Source organism: Siniperca chuatsi, linkage group LG13 (genome assembly GCF_020085105.1).
Source record: "Siniperca chuatsi isolate FFG_IHB_CAS linkage group LG13, ASM2008510v1, whole genome shotgun sequence".
In the NCBI taxonomy this organism is placed as follows: domain Eukaryota; kingdom Metazoa; phylum Chordata; class Actinopteri; order Centrarchiformes; family Sinipercidae; genus Siniperca; species Siniperca chuatsi.
Genome location: NC_058054.1, coordinates 20,579,862 through 20,599,306, shown reverse-complemented (window position 1 = coordinate 20,599,306; position 19,445 = coordinate 20,579,862). Strand labels below are relative to the sequence as shown.

Below are 19,445 nucleotides of genomic sequence, written 5' to 3'. Positions count from 1 at the left end.
AATTTGATGTTGTTGAGAACATTGGGCCACTCTCCCCGGACGATTCTTTTGAGGAGGACTCTGTACCTTGCTCAACTTCTGGCCTCAGCTCTTCCACAAGGAGACGCAGGGAAGAGAGCGACGGGGAGGAGGCTGCTGCTAAGAGGCAGAGGTGGTCTGATGAGGGCGACTCAGATTGACTCTACAACGGATGGGCTGACAATCCTCCTGGAAACATCAGAGCAATCATTGAGTCCATATTTGCCCTTCATCACCTTAGCCTTTGCGTCTGGCAGGGCTGGTGACACCCCAGGTAGCCTTTGCGTCTGGCAGGGCTGGTGACACCCCAGGTAGCCTTTGCGTCTGGCAGGGCTGGTGACACCCCAGGTAGCCTTTGCGTCTGGCAGGGCTGGTGACATCCCAGGTAGCCTTTGCGTCTGGCAGGGCTGGTGACACCCCAGGTAGCGTCTTGCACTGGGACCTGTGTCTATCATTTCTTCATGTTGGCAGGGTTGATGGATTGACCCTTTTTAACCCTGAGGGCTGGCCTTTGCGTCTGGCTGGGCAACCGAAGCCCCAGGTAGCCTTTGCGTCTGGCAGGGCTGTCAACTTCCCAGGTAGCGTCTTGCACTGGGCTTTTTTGTACTACCTCCTGAATTTTGGCACGGTGGCTGGATCGACCTTTCTTTCATCCTGAGGGCCGTCCTTTGCGTCTGGCAGGGCCGGCGATGCCCCAGGTAGCCTTCGCGTCTGGCAGGGCTGTCGACACCTCGTGCATGGAGCCTTCACGTCTGGCAGGACAGGAACCTTTCAGCTTGGTCTTGTGGAGAGAGGAGCAGTTTGGAGTTTAAAGGAGTTCATGCAGCAAGGAGAACCTGGAAAGCAACCCACCAACTTTTATCTTACTCCATCACCTGTTCACTGTGGACGGAGAAGGTAAGGACAAGCTTCTGACCTAGAATAGGCTATAATATAACGAAATGCTATTGTGTAAACTAGCTATGTACTGTATTCCACACCTGTGTATTCATATAATATCACATATTTAGTCATTCAAAAATTGTTTGCCTCTCTTACTAACCATCATTTACTGTTCCCTCTCTTACGCCACAACCTGAGCTGCTGCTGTTCACTGTGGACGAAAAGGTGAGTCTGAGCTTCTGACATGTTAACAAAGTGACTTAGAATAGGTTATAACATATAGACAAAGAAAGAAATGCGTTATTGTAAATCAGTTTTTCCATATAGTATAATTATCCATACTTTTTCACTAATTCAAAGATTGTCTTACTAACCATTCTTTATCATACTATCTTATTCCGACACCTGAGCTGCTGCTGTTCACTGTGGACAAAAAAGGTGAGTAAGAGCTTCTAACTTGAAGTCAAAATGATCTACTGCATGTGCTACTCCTGTTTAGCTATATATTATCACTAATTCAGTAATTCAAGGTTATCTTTATTTGTATAAATTATTTTATAATTCATTCAGAGATTATTCATCTTACCAACCATTATTTATTTTTCTCTCATCTTACTCCACCACCTGAGCTGCTGCCGTTCACTGTGGATGAAAACAGAACAGGATATAATATAAGGACAGCAGATACATATGATATCACTTATACAATAACTCCAGTTTATTTAACCATTATTTCTATTTCTCTACTGTACATTACCACCTGAGCTGCTGCCGTTCACTGTGGACAAAAAGGTAAGTATGAGCCTTTGTGTCTCGCAGGCTAAACGCATAAATGACAATGAGTTTTTGTTAATGCGGTTACTGGTCACTTCACTGTCAAGTCAATTATGGTGTTGTGCTGTTATGTGACTTCAGTCCCGATCTGTTGTTTTGCGTTTATTAACTGATTGTAATCAGTGCATGTTTTATTGATCTGTAATAAAAAATAAGTGTGTTTTACTATCTTTTCATAACAATGTCACTGTAAAAGGGGGTGTATTACACCTTTAAGTAAAGAGGTGAAAAGTCCCTCTTCTTGTAATCCAATCCATTTTGTGTACTGCATTAGCGCCTGCTGTAAAGGTACCACTCTGACCAAGCGTTCCTGCAGTGCATCCAAGGTTTCCTTGATGACAAAGAAGAATGCTGACATCTGACCGACAGGACAAGCTGGAGAGCAGACAGAGGTATGATAATAATTAATGCCAACATGTATGTCTTATGTAAGTCTTAATTATTTGATCATTCACAGATGATAAATCTCTCATTCTACTGTACTTTAAATAATTTGTATTTATTTATTCATTTATTTTACTGAGACTCAACATTTCTGCAGTACATCCAGGGTTTCCTTGACAAGAAAAAAATGTTCCCACCTGACCAGATCAGAGGGACGGCTGACCACAGGACAAACTGGAGAGCAGTGGTTGTTTGTGTTTCAGTCAACTGAGTAAGTAGCTTATTAAGATTAGAAAAATAGCAACATTAACATATGCAGATGATATTTCTTATAGCTAATTTCTTTAAATATATTTCAATGCTCCAACAGTCAGTGTAAAAGATGAAGCCTATGAATGTTTTCTAGACCAAAATAACCTACACCTGTGACAGATAAATATTAGAGTTGATTTAGTCTGCAGGCCTGCACTTAATAGTCCATTTGTATAACTACAATATTGGACAGTGATGCTGACAGCAGACAAGGGGAAATAAACCTTATATTGATAACTTTTGTATTAATATTATATTTCCTTACATAAAACAAAGAGCACAAACATATTGTTTCTTGTTTGCGACACCACAGAGCAGGTATACCATAACTATTTCATTACGTAATAAAGCATTACTTTGGGTTTGTAAGATAAACATAAATGATGCTTCCTCCACACATACAATCAAACTGAAAGTCTATAGCCAGGCTGGCAGCCATGTGAGGATGTACTGATCATTACACACAAAAAACATTGGAAGGATGAAACACGGAGAAAAAAACATTGCTATTCTTGGATAACACTAGGCAAAAAAAACAACAACAAAAAAAAGAGTAAAGTTTGACCTGAGAGTTGCGCCAGAGGTACGGCCATGTATTTAGAAAAATCAAAAAGGTTTATCCTCTGTAGGTGAAACATATCTCACGCTCAGCTCTTGATAGATTGCTCTGTGGTCACCAGTCTAATCTCAGTTTGCCAACATTTCAAATATACATTAAAATTTGTGCAACATTTTGATGGAAACTAACTTGTGGGAGAAAACAGGAAAACAGAGCAAGCTCAATGCTTGATGGAGTGGTCATCCATATTACAATCTAAAACATCAGCACACACCAGGTTAAAGAAATAGGCAGAATTTGTACTATATACTACTGGATATATATATATATATATATATATATATATATATATATATATATATATATATATATATATATATATATATATATAATATACAGTAGTATGGTAGTACTAAAGAAAAATATTCCTTTGCATTGTGGCATTGTGTAAAAGTGAATGTTGTGCCCATGGCTTTTTACTGTTTGTTGCTTAGATTACCACAACTCCTGATGTTCATCTGTGCAAAATAATTAACTTACACTGTTGAAAAACGAATCCAGTCAAAGCTGCATCTCATGACATTCCTAATGTTTGTCAAAGAACCGTGTCAGAGGGAAAAATATGTTTTTAAAGGCAATGTTACGTCCACTTCATGTGATCATATTTTCTGTACCTCTCCTTTAATAATTATTCACTTGTAAATAACTATTCAGTGAGACGTATTTCCAAAAGAAATGGAAATGATAAAATTCACACAATAAGTAATGGCCCCATAAATTCTAACAGCACATTTGTGTGGCATTCCCAACTTGTACTCTTCCTGTATGTAGTGAACAGTGGTAATTGACTAAATTAAATATCCCTTTAATAATAATAATCATACTGTTAAAAGGTAGCTGTACTAAGTGAAGCTGTACCCATTTTGAAACGGAATCTAAAATTGGTACATTTTATTCACAGGAAAATGAGAATATAATGTGCATTTCCCAAATTTCTCACAAAACATAGTATTTTACACAGATGAATTGTTGTTTATATTATTATTCTAGAAGTATGGGGAAACAATTCTGGGGTAATGGTGCCTTTATATCCATAGCAATAACATACAGGTATAGCTAGTATTTCTAAGGTTTCTCTGGAAACAGCCACAGTAAGATAATGATTGATGTGCATTTGTCCGACATCCCAGATTTTGTACATAATTATCTGTTTCTGAAGTAACCTGTGGAAAATAAAACCAATGCTCTTTAACAAGGATTCGTTTGTCTTCATTTCATCCTCTGGGTTTATCTTTTTAATTAACCAGTGCAGTAAATGAATAACACAGTACACAGTGCAAATGGACAGTCCAAGGTACAGGACAACTGTGTGTGTATTCAGGCTGCATTGGTTACAGTATACAGACGGGGACAAATTAAAGGAAAAGGAAAAACCTGAATTAATGTGGAGAAGCATATCAAATGCAGACGCTTCAGGGCTCACTGAATGGTTTGGTGAGTATGAAATTGACGTGAATAAAATGCTACAGCCTTTACAGTCACCAGATCTAAACCCAGTTCCACACATATGGAAGGTTTTGGACCAACATGTATGACAATGCTCTCCACCCCCATCACCATAACTTATACCTGAAATTCAATGTTTCTTCTATTTTATGTTAAAAGTTGAAACTAGAATGTATCATTGAACATGTTTGTGGTAACAAAAATACCTTCAAATAATATAGAAATGTAAATACTGATTTGAGTGCAAACTCACATTTGTCACTTGCCAATTTTATATGTAGCCTACATACTTTAACAGCATTTTTTCATTTCAAAACAACAACATGTGTGTGCAGGTTCAAACACATTGCTTTTATTACAATGAATAATCTTTATAAATGTTTTCTTTGCCTTAGGTTCACATTATGCAAAGGCGCTGATAGGGGAAAATAACAAAATGTCCAATAAATATGAAAAGCTGCTATCATATATTAATTCACTTGGTCCATAGACTATTATGGGCGGTTGGAGCAGTGTAGTCAGCAGGAAGCCCTGTACGTGGAAACCCCTCCCACTGACTGCTGGCTCATGGTTGCCATGACAACACCAAGCTCTACGGGGCTACTTTGTTCTGCTCTGTCATAGAGGTCCTGAAATCGGTAAAAATGTGTTAAATTTCCCTCAGTGATGTTTCTGTATGACCTATTTGACACGAGATAATCTGTAAAACTATATTGTTATCCATAGTTAACCAAAATAACCATGGGTTTACAAACGAGCCAACTCCTGACAGCTAACAGATAACTTAGCTAACTATTGTATGTTAACCTACCCAGGAAAGCTAGCATAGCAATGTTTGAATAGTTTTAACGTTACGACTCCGCATTCATATATTTTCATTTCAAACGCTTTCTGAGTGAGTTTCCATTATCGACAATATGTGTTTGATACGCAATATAATGTTGGAGTTAGCTACTGTATTCTAGTGTATATGTTTACTAGATATTAATTGAGCTAACGTCAATATATTTAGGTTAACAGCCTTTAAAGGCAAGCTAAAGGAAGGGGAAGCTGTCATGTCTGATCTACTTAAAGACAAATCTCAAAGAAGAGAGAAGAGGACAGGCAAGGCGCTCTCAGAGGGAAGCCATGGAGTCAGAGGCAAAGAAACAACTGGCAGACCTAAGGAGTGAGTAGCCTACACTATGCAAATAATATGGGCCGATATCCATCTTTCGTCAGTCTTGTCATTCTTTGTCAGTCATCTGTATTAATCATACCTAACTGGCCTAGGTTATGGCTGATATTCAGAAAGCATTCCCAATGCAGTATGTTTGGTTGAGAAGTTCTTCATTGTGTACATACAGTACCATGGCCCTCTTCCTGACAATCTTCAATCTGTTAATATCTTTCAGCTCTATAAGTACTGCGTCGTGTATAGAGGAACTTGGACACCATGATGACAATGCTCGGATGGCCATAACAATGGAGAACACCTATCAGATGGGTGAGATAACAAACACCTGTATGGCAAACATGATGCACCACAGCATCATCACCAACTACAGTTGTACTGTAACAGTTTAATACAACAGTGATTTGATTTAGATTATTTAAAAGATTTAGAAAATGTTTGGGTAATGATTCCATTTTATTTATTTTGATTTAATGAATGTCAGAACTTCAGTTCACCAAGGCACTGATTTAAATAATGACAATTTTTAGGTAAAAGTTTAGCCTCAAACTACAAAAGCTTAGTACATGCTACTGGTTCTTGAGGGATGGAAGCTGAACAAGACCAGAAACATGTCAAAGCAGCAGATAATTTCATGCAATATTAATTGATTTTAATCCATCTTAGCTTTTCGATTGATGCGCTTTGCTTTCCAAGTTCAAATGAATGCATCGCACTATTTTTCACTAACCAAAGCAATTGCATATGAAACTTATTTGCCATGGTATTGTTGTCTTTGTTTTTTGGACCACAGGACCATACAAACGCTTCCCTGTTCCTGCTGTCACAGACATACTGAAAGATGTACTTACCAGCTACCTCCAAGAGGAGACATATGAAGTAGAGTGGTCTCAAAAAATGACAAAAACAATATGTGAGGTAAATAAAACTGAAAAGTGCATTCATGCAACACCTTTTGAATACCTTGGAATTTCTGTTCTATCAGTTTCATTCTTTGGATTGCTCCTCCCAGGTGATAAGAGCCCGTGTGAAAGACCTCATGATTCCCCGGTATAAGATTGTCGTCCTGGTCCACATCGGCCAGCTCACTGGGCAGAGCATGCAAATCAGCAGCCGCTGTCTGTGGGATGCATCTAATGACACTTTCGCCTCTTACTCCTTCAAGAACAGCTCTCTGTTTGGCGTGGCAACTGTCTACGCTGTTTACTTTGAGTGAATCATGTAGACATTGAATGGACTCTAATAAGAACACAGGACTCACTTTAGTCATGCATTTCTCAGGATTGCTGCTGTTGAAGAGTTCTTCATCTATGTTGTATATTTTGCCATGTATAAAATGATAAAACAAGAATTTGTAACCAAAAATCCTGGTGTTTCTTTTATTTTTGCAAGCATGGAAAATGAAATCACATTATCCTAAGTTCTGAAGATTATGTTTTAAACTAATGAATCACTGTGGCAGATTGATGATGACCCTCTTGGGATGTTCCCCTCTAGCAGAGCATGGAGAGGTCACTCCTTCGACAGCCGAGTTGACAGCACACTGATATTATTGCCTGGTTTTGGTCCCGCCAATGACGGTCTATCGCTGGCACATCTGTCATCTTCAGTTTTGGCTCCCTGCTACCTGCCAAGAGATATCAGCCATTGTTTATCAGAAGTCAAGGCTGCTATTGGTTATGAATATAGTTGTGAAATTAACCCCAAAGCTACAAAGATGAGTTCATGTGACTCTATGTCTACTCACTGTTTTGCAAAGTCTCCTCTTCTCCCATCAGTCTTCTCCACCTGGATCCTCCACAGGTGTACACCACTGCCCGCAGAAACGCCCGGCCACACAGCCTCAGTGTGTTTGTGCTATCCTGTGTCTGAACCTGTGCTACACACAACATGCACAGCAGCATCACAAGCAGGGGTAAGGATCTCATGTTGGTTCTTCTCAGAAAACGTCTGTCCCGATCAACCCTTTTATGTAGCATATCCAGTGATGTCACACACTTTCCCAAGTCTTCCTCAGGTGATTCCTGTGTAAATGGTGTGTATTATCTTTGATAACCATCGTGTGCTTTTAACAACGGATGTCAATCTGGCCATTTGGGATATGTGTGGGAATCTAGGCCATTGTGATGATCACTGATTAACTACATTTTCGTAAATGTTAAAGAGAAAGAATTGCTCTTTTATGTCTGAACTGCAGGATTTTATTGCCATGGATTTAGCAAAGTGTTGCCTAATGGATCACTGGATATATTTGTCCTACAACAAACTGAAGTGATGGCTCTCTACATAGCAACATAGTGGAGTGTGTGCCCACTATCATGAACATAAATCAGTGATTCCAAGAAGAGACAGTTGCATTAACCGGTACACTTGCTATCAAATTGAACTGTGTCACGGAATAGAGTTGAGCTTGAAATAGTCATTACCGGCTGGGTGTGGCTGGTGGGGCTAAGCATAACCAAAATCAAAAATATAGTTTGTATTATAAATGTATCCTTCCTGTGTGCACACTGCTATACAAAAGTCAAGCTGACAGTTTTAATGAAAATGGTATTTTGAACATGAGACAGTCGGGTCTTTTCAGTCAGCCTGTGTCGCTTTAAACAGTTGTTACGTTGTAAAATTAGCTTGTTCTCTATAGCATCTGGTAGACGAAAACATTTGCTACTTATTTTACATTGGTACAATCCTTTATCTCTCACATTCTAGTGAACTATGTACCTACTCATCTTATATTTTTGATATTCATCCCTGTGCTCAAGCACCTGTAACCACCAGAGGCCTCGCTTTTGGTTAGTTAATGCAGAGGCGTTACAGTCACAGGCCCCTGGGTGGTAATCCACCCTTGAATCAACCTTTTTGGTGCAGCTGCTTTTATTAAAGCTCTGATAGACCTTTTTCATTGCAGAGATCAGAATTTGTCATTGCAGGAAATGTACAGGTGTGATTAATAACACTGACTATAGCAGTATTCCAGTTTTGACAGTTTCAGGGTTCTGGTATTGTGCATGCTGGCTCACTGGCGTGGCTTACTATGACACTTCAATGGACCTGAGCCATCTTTAATGTTATTAGTTCCACCTAAAACCTAAAAAAGCAAACCCATCACTAAGCTATCATCAGGCAGAGGTGTTACAAAAGCTAATAAATACCATCTCCCTTAATCTGGAAATAAAGCAGCATTCAGTTTTTCAGTCACTTTGTAATCAGCATTACAGCCTGGACATGGGAAGTTACAGTATATACAACAGCACTTTTGAATACTTTGGCTGTAGGATCTTAAGTGAATATAAAGTATGAAGTATTCTTGGAAACCCATATTGTTATGAACTTGACATATTTGATTAGATTCTTCTTAATTTTTGAAAGAGATCTTTTCAGGATGTGTTCTCTAGTTTTTTCAGTAAATAGTTGATGGATCAATATTATAATACTGATGATGGGAGAATAAAACTGAAAGCCTGAAACAGCACATGCCTCTGTTCTGTTTTTGGATTATTATTTTATATGTTCTAAATATCAGTGTCTAATGAGAGTGATCAACATGAGCGCCATTTATACTACATTTAAGCAACTTAAAACAAAATAAAAAGCCAAAAACATTTCACATATACCAATTCCTTAATAATTATTTTCTCATTTTAGAACATATCAATACATTGAATTTCATTGATTTAGATGTATTTAAAATTTCTAAAATGCAGAGTATTGCAGCTTTTTTAATACTGTGTACATTATTTAGACCTATATTTATGTAAAGTGTTGTGATAATTGTTTATTATTAATATAATATTACATAATAATACATGTATGTCACTGCAACATCCATGCTTTGAAAGCATTATGTTCTTGAGACTGCAGGTGGGCGGGTCTCTACATCCGGGAACTACCGCTGACCCCTGACGTGACCCTGCAGGATTGCAAACATGGCGGAGGTAAGAAAGTGAAATAAATATTAGGAAAAAATTTATTTGTACTACAAGATAGTTAGTTTAGTCGAATGTGTACATCGTTTGTGTGTTGTAGTTTTAAAACACGAAATTAAGAATCCGGTGTTTGCGTTGCTAGATAATAGCCATTTCTTGACGCAAGCATGTTTAGTAAACTTCGGATTTAGCTAACGTTAGCTGCGCTAGCCCTAACGGAAGGTAAGTTAGCTGCGGCATTAGCAATGTTACTTCACGGTTTTGTTTAAGAATACTTAACTATCCATATTTACGTGTTTAATTAGACATGTAGCGGTAGTTGCATGGTTAGAGATATTTAATGATTTATTTTTATCATTATTTGCAGGCTGTTGATACCAAGCTTAACTTGGACGCGTTAGCTAAATATATGAAGGAGAACTAGCTTGCAATTTGTGATGTAACTTAAGTTAGCCAGTTGAAAAAATTAACCCAGTAAGTACTCGCCTGTTGTAGTTAACTGTAGTTGAATGCAGGCGGCAAACACCACTGTACGTTACCTATGGTATTAATAGTCTTGAGATGCTAACTAAATTTTCCCACAGGAAGTAGTGACAGTCTTTGTTTCTTTTCTTGTTAGATTGCAGTCCGCTTTTAGGGCACAGGGTCGGGCGCGCTTTTTCCGAACTCCCATTATGTCCCTCTGCCAGAGTAACTTGGAATATGTCAAGTTATATACAGCGGCGAACCGTTTCTAATTGTACATCTTATGAGATATTTGCCTCTGAAGCTGTTTAACTTTATTTATGTTCCTCTTTTCCGTTTTCCAGCCCTCCCTCGGGAATTCGAGCCCAGGTATATAAAATTGGAGCCTTTCTGTTGTTGTTTGGGTGGATGGCATAGGTTTGAAATCTATTGTCCAAACTGAAATAATATAAATATAATACGTATTCAGTTTGATACTCAAAGGAACAATTTAGGTCTAAATATAAAGAAGGAAAGCACCAAAATCCAAAACACAGGATTGGAACCTGCCATTATTCCCAAATTGAAATGATTTTATTGTTTTTATGTTGTTAACAACGACGTCAACGACAACAATAATAAATTAGTTAATTATTTATGTTAAATGTTTCCAGATAATACATTTTCTTACACTTTACACCAGCTATATTAGTAAACAACGGTAAAACATGTTTTTAATCAGAATTATGTGTAATTTGTAACTACAAGTCAAACCTATGAGAAGATTTCTGCAATTTATTTATTCAAGCTATTGTTAGGCAATAAGATTATAATATATTGTGACACAATGTAAATTTGTCTACTGTTTTGCCATAGTCTTTATGCCCTGGTATCAGTCCCTTTTTAATATCTGTGGCTGTATTAGGCCATTGTGGGAAATGCTGTAAATCAATGAGTATGATTCCTTATATGGTAATATTAGATTTAAAGGATTTTTGCATCAGTGTGATCAAGTACTTTGATTATTGGTAATCAGTTCCCTGGACTTGCCAAAATGGACATTCCTATCTGGGTATTTTATCTGTAAGAGGTTTAATTGAATTTTGATAAAAATGGCAATATAATTTTATAATTATATAATTAATTATATATAATTGAATATTGTGAATATAAAATTTCACATACAGGGATAGAAGAATTTTTCCATATCACCCACCCCTATACCTGAATATATCTGTAATATATATAAAAAAAAAACTGGTTGGGACTTGATTGGATTTGTTCATAATTTTCTTAAGTAAATGTTTCATTCAGTCATATTTTCTGTCTAAATGTTCAATATTGCTTACATTTTTGGAATTACTTTTCTAGGAGGTTCAGCAGGTTCCGATGACCATGATTTCGACCCATCGGCAGACATGCTTGTCCATGACTTTGATGATGAACGCACCCTGGAGGAAGAGGAAATGTTGGAGGCATCAGATGAGACCAATGCCAATGAGATTGAAGATCTTGCACGGGTGAGTTTCAGGCTTTGAGCTCATATTTGGTTTTGTCAGCCCTATCTGGTAAAAAGAATTTCCTGTGTAGCTCAGCATTTTAACAGTCTTAACCACCACAAAACAAGGTCACTTTTCTTCACACAGGAAGGAGAGATGCCCATTCACGAGCTGCTGAATCTGTATGGTTATGGGGGCGGTTCACCAGCAGATGAGGATGAAGAGGAGGAGGAAGAACCAGAGGAAGAAGAGGATGACGAGGAAGAGGATGAGGAAGAGGACCTAGACAATGATGAAAGCAGCAGAAGCACTGGCGAGTTGAAGAGAAATGAGGTATGTTGGTGTTTGTTGAGTCTCTTAACAGTGATATGGTTATGGTCCATAAACTTAATACATTTTGTTGTGTTGACTGTTTTGTGTAATTTCAGCATTGTTTGCAACCTTTTTGTGTATGTTTGTGGGTTTTCAGGGTGAGCGTGTTAAGAACTCATCAGGACAGGGGGATGAGGCCCAGGTAACCTCTGAAGGTCGCACACGCCCAGTCAGGTCCCTTGGCACAGCAGAACTTATTCGCCCCCAAAAACTCAAGTACTTTGAAAGTATGTGCCATTTTAACCTAATTTTCTTTCTCTTCTTTCCTCTTGTTGCAACTAAATTTTATGTGTTGCTGTCTATATTAGAAAACCCTGCAGATTTTCTTGTGGGATTTAGCTGGTTAAATGGATATCACATTGTGTCTCAGGTAATAATGATGCAGAGGAGGAGTCAGATGAAGATGAGGACTATGTTCCATCTGAAGACTGGAAAAAGGTGTGTAAGAACTTTATTTACACTTGTACTGTCAGATTACAATTGGATTTATATTACTAAAGCAGCATGGTTTGTTTTAAATGCCAAATGCCTTGATCAGATTTGCTTACAGACTACCTCCTATTTATGTCAGGATTTGCAGCAAGTGTAGTGTCAGTTCACTTTTGTCTAATCCTTTTGATTTTTATAAATACTCAGCTGTCAAAGTTGCCATTATGGTAGATTTATGGCTTCAAAAAATACACTGTGCCCACTGCAGTGCAGAGTTAGCTTTTCTTAATGGAATAATCTGAAATATTTACAGTGGAAGAATGTATTCACAAAAATCCAAATGTGTGCTGAAAATTTGTGACGAAATGAAATTGGATCCCTGTCTGTTTTGTAAGGTGCAAGCAGGTTTCATAGTTGTTATACATTTATGAAGTAATTGTAAGACAGTCTAAACTGTGTGTGTATACCCAACAGGAAATCATGGTGGGTTCCATGTATCAGGCAGAAACCCCTGTTGGCCTGTGTAAATATAAAGACAATGAAAGAGGTAAGCTGACTGTTTGTTGTCTCTCTGTCAACATCTGCATATTTAAGCTGTAACACTGCGTGTCCTTTCTGGGTTCAAAAGAACTAAAGATGGTACAGTAGACAAATGGTTGATATTGTATTGCCTGTCTTCTATGAATTTGCCCTGTAGTTTATGAAAATGATGACCAGTTGTTGTGGAACCCTGAGTGTCTTCCTGAAGGCAAAGTGGTGGAGTTCTTGACAGAGGCATCAAGGCGGACGGGAGAGGAGAAGGGAGTGGATGCAATCCCAGAGGGATCCCATATCAAAGACAATGAACAGGTGAGAGCAATATATCCATAGCTTGTACTGAAGGATGAGGCTGGCCAAAGTTTTATATTTTTCTTATTGTGAACAAATCCCATGAAAACACCAAAACCAACAGTACATTGAATCTACTATTTTCCGTTTACCAAAGCGTGCTGTATCTTTTTCCTCGTTGCCATAGATCTTTGTTGTTGTCCAAAAAGCCTTAAAAACACATCAGGGAGCCACACTTAGTGGCATGTTCCTTTATTACACTGAATATGGTCCCTGTAGTTTTTTTTGAGTCACTAAATGTGTATCAATCCGTGGCTGAAATACACTATTTACTCCTGTCTTGAGTGATGTTGCCTGAAGGCTACAGTGCCCAGCTGTTCTAGTTACATTCTGAGCCTTTTTTAAAAATGAAACAGTATATTTTCGAGCCACTTTTTAAAGATTTGCATCTTGAGTAGGAAGGAATGGGCTTGGGGCTGAGTGAAACAGACACGTAGGGAAGTCGGAAAGTGTTGAGAGAAGGACTAAAATGTTGAATGAATGAAAGCATTGCTTTAGATCAAATGAGTTGTCATCAAGTTGTATTACATGTTATGTTTATAGCTTTTCACATGGGTAATGTAAACTTGTTTGATCATTTGTTTCCCTGTAGGCATTGTATGAACTGGTGAAATGTGACTTCGACACAGAGGAAGCTTTAAGAAGACTTAGGTTTAATGTAAAAGCAGCCAGAGGTACGTAGACGATCAAGCCACAATGTCCTTCACATATTTACTTTGAGTTTTCTCTGAAACGTTTTTGGGGTAATATAATGTTCTGCACTTAGATCATCTGAGTTTTATTTTTAAGAAGATCTTGCAGATGCAAGATTAACACTTCTTCTCTCTGTAACAGAGGAGCTATCTGTCTGGACTGAAGAGGAATGTAGAAATTTTGAGCAAGGACTAAAAGCTTATGGGAAAGACTTTCATTTAATACAGGCCAACAAGGTAAGAGAAGTGTTTAAAAGACACATTTCTGATTAATATGTCATGACCATATATTAAGATTAAAATAATTTTGATAATTATGACAATGATTTTAAATGTATTTTAATGTGTTTGCTGTTATGTGACTATTGGATGTGCAGGGTTGGAATTGGTTACATTTCAACCTTGTTGCATTTTGAGACAAATCAAATTTCTTAGTTTTTACAGTGTTAAAGTGTCTGTAGATCATATGACCTTTCCCAAGCAATAATTTGATTTGTCTCTTATTTGGAATTGTACTGAATCTATCTTCAGACGATGGTAATAATGGTTATTTCATGTCTGCTGAATTAAATCTTTCAGGTGAGAACTAGGTCTGTAGGAGAATGTGTGGCCTTTTATTACATGTGGAAGAAGTCTGAGCGTTATGATTTCTTTGCACAGCAAACCAGACTTGGGAAAAGGAAATACAACCTTCACCCTGGTGTCACGTAAGTTTAAATAAATAATATAAAAATATTTTATATATATATATATATATATATATATATATATATATATATATATATATATATATATATATATATAGTGAAGGACATTGCTAATATAGACATTGTAAATTATTAATGGAAGGAACTGTATTCCTGTTTCAGGTTGATGTGTTTGGTTATGTTTGTTGTTTGTAATATTCCAATAGAGGTTTCGTGATTCAAAACCACAATACAAACATCACACTTATTAATGAAAATAGATTCTCAATTTGTTTTTGTGTGAAAATACAGCCAGTGGTGAGTCCTTTTTGCAGACGCACATTATGCATTAAGCTTTGTTTAAATGTGCAGATCTTAAATTTGTGAAAAATAAGATGAGTTTCCCTTTTTAGAAAACAAAAGGCGATAACATCTCAATGGCATTTCAGTGGATTTTAAGGTGGTGGATGGGTTTACATTGAGAATACATGAGCATATAGTGGAAGGTTTATTCATGGATGACTTTGGAGTACAGGTCATATATTTTAGAAGGGGTACTGGGGTATTTTTACTTGAGTTTATTGCTGGAGTCTGTTCTGTGTAGAATCTGAGATGATCTACTCCTGTGAAGGTATCCCATGTGGATTTAGGTCTCAGATAACAAACGTATGCTTCCCCTGAAATGTGGTGTCTGTTACTTTCTACTTTCGTACTGATGCCTCAGCCATGGTAATAGTAAAAACTATTTTAATTAGCTTTATTTAATATCCATCAGTTCTCATTCTGCAATATTGTGCATGAGGAAACACGAGGAGTCTAATGTGCTGTTCAAAGGCACACCTGAGCACTGGGTAGGCAATTCTAATCTGATTATAATTGCATTTTATGTCAAATTAGTAAAAATATATTTATTTTGTCTGTCACTGTAATTTATGGGTGTAGTATAACATTAATGTACTGCCAGGCTCGAACAGTAAAGAGAAGACCTTGTTTTAGTTCAGCCAAAGAAATGTAACAGCAGCAAATCTAAGATAAAGCTATCAAGACCGGGACTAACCTAGTCTGTAAGGATGGATTTTCATGGTATATTAGCTCAAGCCTACTTAAACCTGTTTTATGGAAACAATTAAAAATATAATAATTAAAACTTAATTTTATTTGCAACTAAAAATAAGTGTGAATTTATTAAATGAGCTTGGCTTTACAGATAATTTTGCTGTATGAAACACCTCCTGGATGTGGCAACATACCTGGTGATACCACCTCAGTAATCACAGCACCACACGGTTCCACAGCAAATCGTTTAGATTGATTACATGTATTGCAACAAGAAGCTTGTATGAAACACTACAATTCACCCTAACTAGGACCCACCTGCAATCACTGTTAGGTTAGAAAAATATGACAGACCAGACCACATACACTTGGCTAGTATTTAGAACCATAGGTTTTGTGTAACGGCATGTGTGCTGTTGTGTGTCATCAGAGACTACATGGACAGATTACTGGACGAGACGGAGAGCGCGACGTCCAGTAGGGCGGCGTCTCCTCCTCCCACCACCTCCAGCAGCAGCGCCAGCCACTCGGAGAGGGAAGACAGCAGCAGTCAGAACGGTGAGCTGATGAATGCAAAGGACAGTTATTAAATCTAAATCAAGACCTTAACTAAAAAGTATTCACATTACCACGTCTTGAATTTCACATTAGTCTGGGACAGTTTTGTTTTTTTTCTTATCTTCTTTAACTTATCTTCTGATAGGTCTACTGTTTTAGTTATCTTGAACTTTACTTGGCCTCATTTTCATTTTGACATAGTAAACATCATGTCTGAAATGTTGCCTGGATCACCCAAAATTTATGATGACATGGAAGTGTATGTGTAAACAAATCTTTAGATAGCACTAATGGTATCTAGCCATCCAGTGGCGTCATGCCCATTCAAGCTGGATTTTTTAAATATTTATTTTATATTAAATTTTACTACTTTTTATAATATGTAGTTATGATCATTTTATATTATGCGTCAAACATTATTCTTCTAATTATGTCATAGATCATACCTCTAAAAGTCACACACCCCCTTCCCTATTGGTTTCTTCCAAAAGTCGCAGGATGAAATCGGTTCGCAACAGCAGGTATGTGCGCACACAGCACTCTGTTGCGCATCAGTGCTGGAGGAGATGTAGGCTCCAGCTTAATGGTGTGTTGCTGAAGTGGTTAGTAGATCTGAGCATCAGTCCCTTTTCCAAACATGTGAAAATGAAATGCAAGTAGGAAGTGAACTTGGAGAGAGTTAGGGGTTCCTTTAGAGTCTTGCAGACAGACATGAAAATTGCACTTGGCTATTATTGCTTTTTCAAGAGAAGTGGCAGCAGTGTAGAAGTGAGTGAATGAGTGTCATTTTCAGTAACCATAACAGCACAAAGAATTGACATGAAAATCTCTAGATAAATATACAGTATTTACCCTAATACAGTGTAGTCCCTCATTCGTCCAGGAGTGTTCTATCGTAGAAAAGGTTTCAGTCGTAGTCATCTGGACACTGTTTTCAGAATCAAGACGTTTCGGCTCCCATCCGGAAGTCATTCTCAATTGCGAAAAAAATGGACGGGAACTAGAAATTTAAGCTACTCTGAGTTACATAAGCCCTGCCCTCAGGAAGGAATCTGCCTGAGTATCTGTTAATAGCTAGTTTCACCTGAAACTGACTCATCACTGTTAACCATTAACAGTGATGAGGGAGGTGCAGCCAGAAAACAATAGGCCTGATTACTGATTACTGGGCCATCTTGGAAACAATTAGGTCAGTTTCAGGTGAAACTAGCTATTAACAGATACTCAGGTAGATTCCTTCCTGAGGGCAGGGCTTATGTAACAGAGTAGCTTAAATTTCTAGTTCCCGTAACATTTTTTCACAACTGAGAATGACTTCCGGATGGGAGCCGAAACGTCTTGATTCTGAAAAGTGTCCAGATGACTACGAAACCTTTTCTACGATATTTACCCTAATATAAAGTGGGAGATTACTGAGCTACAAAAATCATTTAGTGAAGTTTTAAAATAATCCCCCCAAAGTATTTGAATATATATGTAAAATTGCATAAAATTACGTCGTTATTTAAAAAAAAAATAATTCTGGGGAAGGACCCCATACCCCCCACTATAATTGTGCCCCCCCAGAATTTTGGCTTAAATGACGCCCCTGTAGCCATCAATTTAGTTTGGTTTTTCTTTTGCCTCCACCCCATTACTTTGGAAATTCAATTGAAAATTGGAAAACTAGCGTTGACAAATGACATTTAAGCAACAATAACTGTTTCCATAAAAGGTGTCCTTGTTACTGTGGATATTCCACGTTGTCAACAATTTTAATGGGGGCTATTTCTAAGTTAGAAAGTAGTTCTACTGAACATCGTGAGTGCACATCACATTCACCTCCATTGTATCCAGATGAAGGCAGAAATCTGAGAGACTAATACCTCAACCTGGTCAACTAAATCCAAAAGCATCTGCATAGCTAGATACTATTACAGTTATTGTAATTTCTGTCATCCATCATTTCCATCCACTTATTTTTCATTGTTCTTTGACAGGTATTGCAAGCCACAACTCAAGCCACCCAGTGGATGGCGCTCCGCTGCCCTCAGTGAATCAAGTCAAACCTGAGTCAGTTCAGTCCAACGGTCCCTCCCATCCATTAGTGGAAGCTCCTCCTCCCATTTCAGACAACAACTCCAACGGCTGCAGCCAACCCAGTGCACTCAGCCACGACCAAAATGGTTCTCTGGAGCCTCTGCTGGACCACAGAGACACGGCAATAGCACATGAAAGGCCGGCCAAGAGATGCAGGACGGAGGCAGAGCCGCTGGGCCAAAGTGAGGTGGAACCATCCAGAACACAGCAGAACTGAAGGCTCCAGAGTTTGGTGATGTTGACTAATAGACACTGAATTGGGGTGAAAAATTGTCCCTACTTCCCCACTTATGGGCAAGGGTTAAAGGGTGATGAGGAAGATGAGCCCTTCTTGGCCAGCGAGTGCAGTGTCTCCTGAGAGCAAAGACTCTTTAAAAAGGTCAAAGGTCACTTGAAGAACAAAGCCAACCAAACTGCAGCTGGTCCTCCAGGAGGGGCAGTGGCCGCCCAGTCTCCCCGTCCCTCCGACCCATCCATGTACCGACTGCCTGCAAAGCTCATCCCAAAGTACCACAGCTCCATCATGTCCTACAAACATCTTCTACCCATCGTCTTTATTCCCTTTCTGGAGACTGACTGACAAAATTTTGCCAAGAATTTCTTTTTTCTATTTGTACTCAAAGAAAATAAATCACCTGTGATATTTTTTTACACAAGAGATATTTATATTTTTTAACAAAAGAAAACTATGATGGGTAATTTCTGTTCAAGCTATTTGAACATTTGATGAAACGGGACATGTTTTAAACGATTATGTGCTTAAGTTGTCAAAAAGAGGCAAAGCAGGCAAACACAAGTTGAGTAAGGCTGGTGCTGTCGCTGGCCCTCTTTAGTTGCACTTTGATTGTATGTTTCTCATCTTTATTGATAAGGAGTGGTGTCGATAGCCAGCAGAATTACATTTTCACTCTTTCACTTCTGAACCCGCTCTGGCCTCTATCATGGCTGTTTGTTTAATTATGATAAATAAACCAATGGGTTAGTCCCCCCACAGGTTTGTTTGTGTAAAGCAGCTGACATCAGTGATGTCCTGTAATATGACTCATCATGTAGAAGATCGCTGTATTTTTGGATTTTCATGGTCATTGCTTTGCTCAACGCTTTGTTTTTACTAGACAGACTGTCCGTGATTTTTAATGTAAAGTTT

The 19,445-nt window shown here is 38.1% G+C and overlaps 3 protein-coding genes across 8 annotated transcripts in view; 2 read left to right on the top strand and 1 right to left on the bottom strand.

The window, feature by feature from the left end:
- The first annotated feature begins 459 nt into the window (after positions 1-459).
- dynlt5 (dynein light chain Tctex-type family member 5) lies at positions 460-7,034 on the top strand. 2 transcript variants are annotated; one of them, XM_044220832.1, is made up of 9 exons: positions 460-1,692; positions 2,009-2,126; positions 2,276-2,389; positions 4,297-4,483; positions 4,986-5,133; positions 5,508-5,663; positions 5,890-5,981; positions 6,463-6,587; positions 6,682-7,034. In XM_044220832.1, the coding sequence occupies exons 6-9, from the start codon at positions 5,551-5,553 to the stop codon at positions 6,883-6,885; spliced, it is 534 nt and encodes a 177-aa protein (XP_044076767.1). In that variant the 5' UTR covers positions 460-1,692; positions 2,009-2,126; positions 2,276-2,389; positions 4,297-4,483; positions 4,986-5,133; positions 5,508-5,550; the 3' UTR covers positions 6,886-7,034. The 2 variants fall into 2 exon arrangements, with proteins under 2 accessions (XP_044076767.1, XP_044076768.1); XM_044220833.1 differs by having other exon boundaries at positions 2,259-2,389.
- Positions 7,035-9,095, bottom strand: LOC122887528 (relaxin-3-like). The gene is made up of 2 exons (XM_044220834.1): positions 7,417-9,095; positions 7,035-7,296 (listed from the first exon to the last, which is right to left on the bottom strand). Exons 1-2 carry the CDS (start codon positions 7,646-7,648, stop codon positions 7,163-7,165), a joined length of 366 nt encoding a protein of 121 aa, XP_044076769.1. The 5' UTR covers positions 7,649-9,095; the 3' UTR covers positions 7,035-7,162.
- Positions 9,096-9,485: 390 nt separating this feature from the next.
- The window catches only part of mier1b (mesoderm induction early response 1b, transcriptional regulator), a 10,606-nt gene continuing 646 nt past the window's right edge, over positions 9,486-19,445 (top strand). The window contains exons 1-13 of one of the 5 annotated variants that reach the window (XM_044220826.1): positions 9,486-9,604; positions 10,405-10,429; positions 11,411-11,559; positions 11,686-11,871; positions 12,008-12,137; positions 12,281-12,348; positions 12,814-12,886; positions 13,037-13,188; positions 13,820-13,901; positions 14,062-14,156; positions 14,499-14,626; positions 16,092-16,219; positions 18,199-19,445. The exon at positions 18,199-19,445 is cut by the window's right edge and continues 646 nt beyond it. In XM_044220826.1, coding sequence (XP_044076761.1) covers positions 9,596-9,604; positions 10,405-10,429; positions 11,411-11,559; positions 11,686-11,871; positions 12,008-12,137; positions 12,281-12,348; positions 12,814-12,886; positions 13,037-13,188; positions 13,820-13,901; positions 14,062-14,156; positions 14,499-14,626; positions 16,092-16,219; positions 18,199-18,515 — 1,542 coding nt within the window. In that variant the 5' untranslated portion in view covers positions 9,486-9,595 and the 3' untranslated portion in view covers positions 18,516-19,445. Of the gene's footprint in view, positions 9,605-9,635; positions 9,818-10,382; positions 10,430-11,410; positions 11,560-11,685; positions 11,872-12,007; positions 12,138-12,280; positions 12,349-12,813; positions 12,887-13,036; positions 13,189-13,819; positions 13,902-14,061; positions 14,157-14,498; positions 14,627-16,091; positions 16,220-16,658; positions 16,741-18,198 lie in introns of those variants that run through there. The other 4 variants (XM_044220828.1, XM_044220831.1, XM_044220829.1 and 1 more) reach the window with 4 other exon arrangements.

What these genes read in the sequence shown, in the direction of transcription:
- dynlt5 (XM_044220832.1), top strand. Translation starts at nt 5,551, where the DNA reads ATGTCTGATCTACTTAAAGACAAATCTCAAAGAAGAGAGAAGAGGACA. An exon ending in ACAACTGGCAGACCTAAGGA is followed by an intron (nt 5,664 to 5,889) that starts GTGAGTAGCCTA and finishes AATATCTTTCAG; the next exon opens with CTCTATAAGTACTGCGTCGT. An exon ending in TGACAAAAACAATATGTGAG is followed by an intron (nt 6,588 to 6,681) that starts GTAAATAAAACT and finishes TGCTCCTCCCAG; the next exon opens with GTGATAAGAGCCCGTGTGAA.
- LOC122887528 (XM_044220834.1), bottom strand. Translation starts at nt 7,648, where the DNA reads ATGCTACATAAAAGGGTTGATCGGGACAGACGTTTTCTGAGAAGAACC. An exon ending in AGAGGAGACTTTGCAAAACA is followed by an intron (nt 7,297 to 7,416) that starts GTGAGTAGACAT and finishes ATCTCTTGGCAG; the next exon opens with GTAGCAGGGAGCCAAAACTG.